Raw genomic sequence first — 2335 nt, 5'->3', positions numbered from 1 at the left:
ACCGAGTCCGATCCAGTTATCGTGTCATATATAGAAAAACGTCATACAAAATGAAATTATAAAAAAAAAAGGAAAAAGGAAAAACATCTGGCGTGCACTACGGAACTCAGCAGATAAAGAAAGCAATCTTTTTTTTGGGTCGCCCGTACCCAACACCTTCAACAGGGAAGGAGGCAAAAAAAAAAAAAAAAACAGTAATTGTCATTTTGAAAAAAAGACGAAGTCTCTCTCTCTCTCTCTCTAGGTTTTTTTTGCCCGCGTTCTGCAATGGGAAATGGGCGATTCCCGACCTCCCTTCCATCGCGCCATTCCTGAAAAAAATCAGCAAATAACAAAAAAAATTCAAGAAAAAAGGAGATGGGGATGATGGCTTCTTCTCTCTCCACTCACTCTGCAGAAGCACTCAAGAGATTCTCTCTCCTGTGCTTCTTTTCCCCCTTGGCTCTGGTCGCTCTATTCTTCTTCCTCCTCCTCATATGCAACGGCTTCGCCATCTTCTGCCTCCAAATCCCCTTCCCGCCCAACCCCACTTCAGATCACGGCCGGTTCTTGCCGGAAAATGCGGCCAGGGACAGGACATCTTCTTCTTCTTCACTGTCTTCGTTGTCTTCTTCGTCTTTACCATCTTCTGTTATGTATGCGGTCAAGGAAGAAGCACCTTTGTCGAGGACGCCTAAAACCCAGAAGAGGCTTCAAGTTCTACATGAGTATGACGCTTTGATTCCCCCATTGAACTCTTCGCTGGATCAGCGGCTGAGGTGGTTCAGAAAGAACCGGACCAAGTTCAAGGTTTTGCAGTCCAACAATCGTTCGAGGCATTTCTCGGCGAGAGTGAAAGAGTTCTTCAACGGTGGTGGTGGTAACAGTACTTCTTCTTCCTCTTCTCATCAGCACGCTTATCCATGTGAGCTTCGTTTCTTCATGACGTGGATTTCTTCGCTAGAGGCTTTTGGTGACAGAGAACTCTTCACCATAGAGAGTCTCTTCAAGCACAACCCAGATGCTTGTTTGTTGATAGCCTCCAAGGTAATGGATTCAACGAGAGGGTACAACTTATTGAGGCCATTTTCGAGCAGAGGTTACAGGGTCATCGCTGCCGCTCCCGACCTCGCTTATCTCTTCGAAAACACCGCTGCGGAGATCTGGTTTGAACACCTCAAGAAGGGGAATGTTGATCCGGGTGAGGTACCCTTAGGCCAGAACCTCTCCAATTTGCTTAGGCTTGCTCTGCTGTACAAGTATGGAGGGGTTTACATCGACGCCGATTTCATAGTAATGAAGAGCTTTGCCAGGCTGAGGAACACCATTGGAGCCCAGACCCGCGACGTCCAGACCGGGAGGTGGAGCAGATTGAACAATGCGGTGATGATCTTCGACAGAAACCATCCTCTTGTCTATAAGTTCATCGAAGAATTTGCGTTAACCTTCGACGGGAACAAGTGGGGGCACAATGGGCCTTACTTGGTGTCGAGGGTCGTTTCGAGGATCTCGGGCAGGCCTGGTTTTGAAGTCTCTGTGATGCCGCCGATCACTTTCTATCCGGTCGATTGGAGTAGAATTCCGAGCCTCTTCCACAGCCCAAGGGATGTAGATCAGTTCAAGTGGGTGTTGGCTAAAGTTGGTAAGATTCAGAAGGATAGCTTCGCCGTTCATCTCTGGAACAGGAAGAGCAGCAGCCTCAAGGTTGAAGATGGGAGCATCGTTAGGCGCTTGATGTCAGTCTGTTGTTTGTTCTGCAATAATTCTGTTTTTCAATCTGTGAGCGTGGAAGGGTGATAAGGTGCTCTTCTGGTATGTGAAATCATGAAATCAGAAGAGAAAAGGGATCCTCTTGCTCCCTGGTAATCTCTCCCTCTTAAAAGTGAGTTAAAAAGATGACTTGCAGGGAAAGGAAACAAATTACTGATAATAAAGCAAGGAAGTTCTCAGGAACACTCGAGACTATCTTCCAAGCATACAGAATGGAATGTCATTGTCATGTTGTCTTCTTTTGCTGGTGGACAAAAAAGGTTGAGAAATACTTGGAGTGATTACATTCTGAATTATAGTTTTTTCAATCAAAATGAGTTAAGATAATTGTTGCCTTCTCAAATTGTTAATACGAGCTAGTTAGTGTTCTCAGCCCATTACATGTCTCTGTGAAGCTTGTTTCCTGCTGGTGATTTTTTCTCCCTGTCGCACAAACTGTTTTCTCAACACTCTTCTCCCATTGTCTTCGTTGCAGCTAAAATTTTGTAGCCTTTTGTGTGCGAATTCATGAGACAATGTCTGGTATTTGCACCCTTAGAGGACAAGAGAGTCCGTGGCCTGAACTTCTACTTTAGCATGAACTTGT

At 45.5% G+C, this 2335-nt stretch overlaps 1 protein-coding gene across 1 annotated transcript; it reads left to right on the top strand.

The window, feature by feature from the left end:
• Positions 1-201: 201 nt before the first annotated feature.
• Positions 202-2011, top strand: LOC149818727 (uncharacterized protein At4g19900-like). Its single transcript, XM_089984692.1, has one exon. The coding sequence runs from the start codon at positions 358-360 to the stop codon at positions 1774-1776; it is 1419 nt and encodes a 472-aa protein (XP_089840818.1). The 5' UTR covers positions 202-357; the 3' UTR covers positions 1777-2011.
• Positions 2012-2335: the final 324 nt, after the last annotated feature.

The sequence above is a fragment of the Nuphar pumila genome, chromosome 13 (genome assembly GCF_984573655.1).
Source record: "Nuphar pumila chromosome 13, dmNupPumi1.hap1.1, whole genome shotgun sequence".
NCBI classification, from domain to species: Eukaryota; Viridiplantae; Streptophyta; class Magnoliopsida; order Nymphaeales; family Nymphaeaceae; genus Nuphar; species Nuphar pumila.
This window is presented reverse-complemented; position numbering and strand designations above follow the sequence as displayed.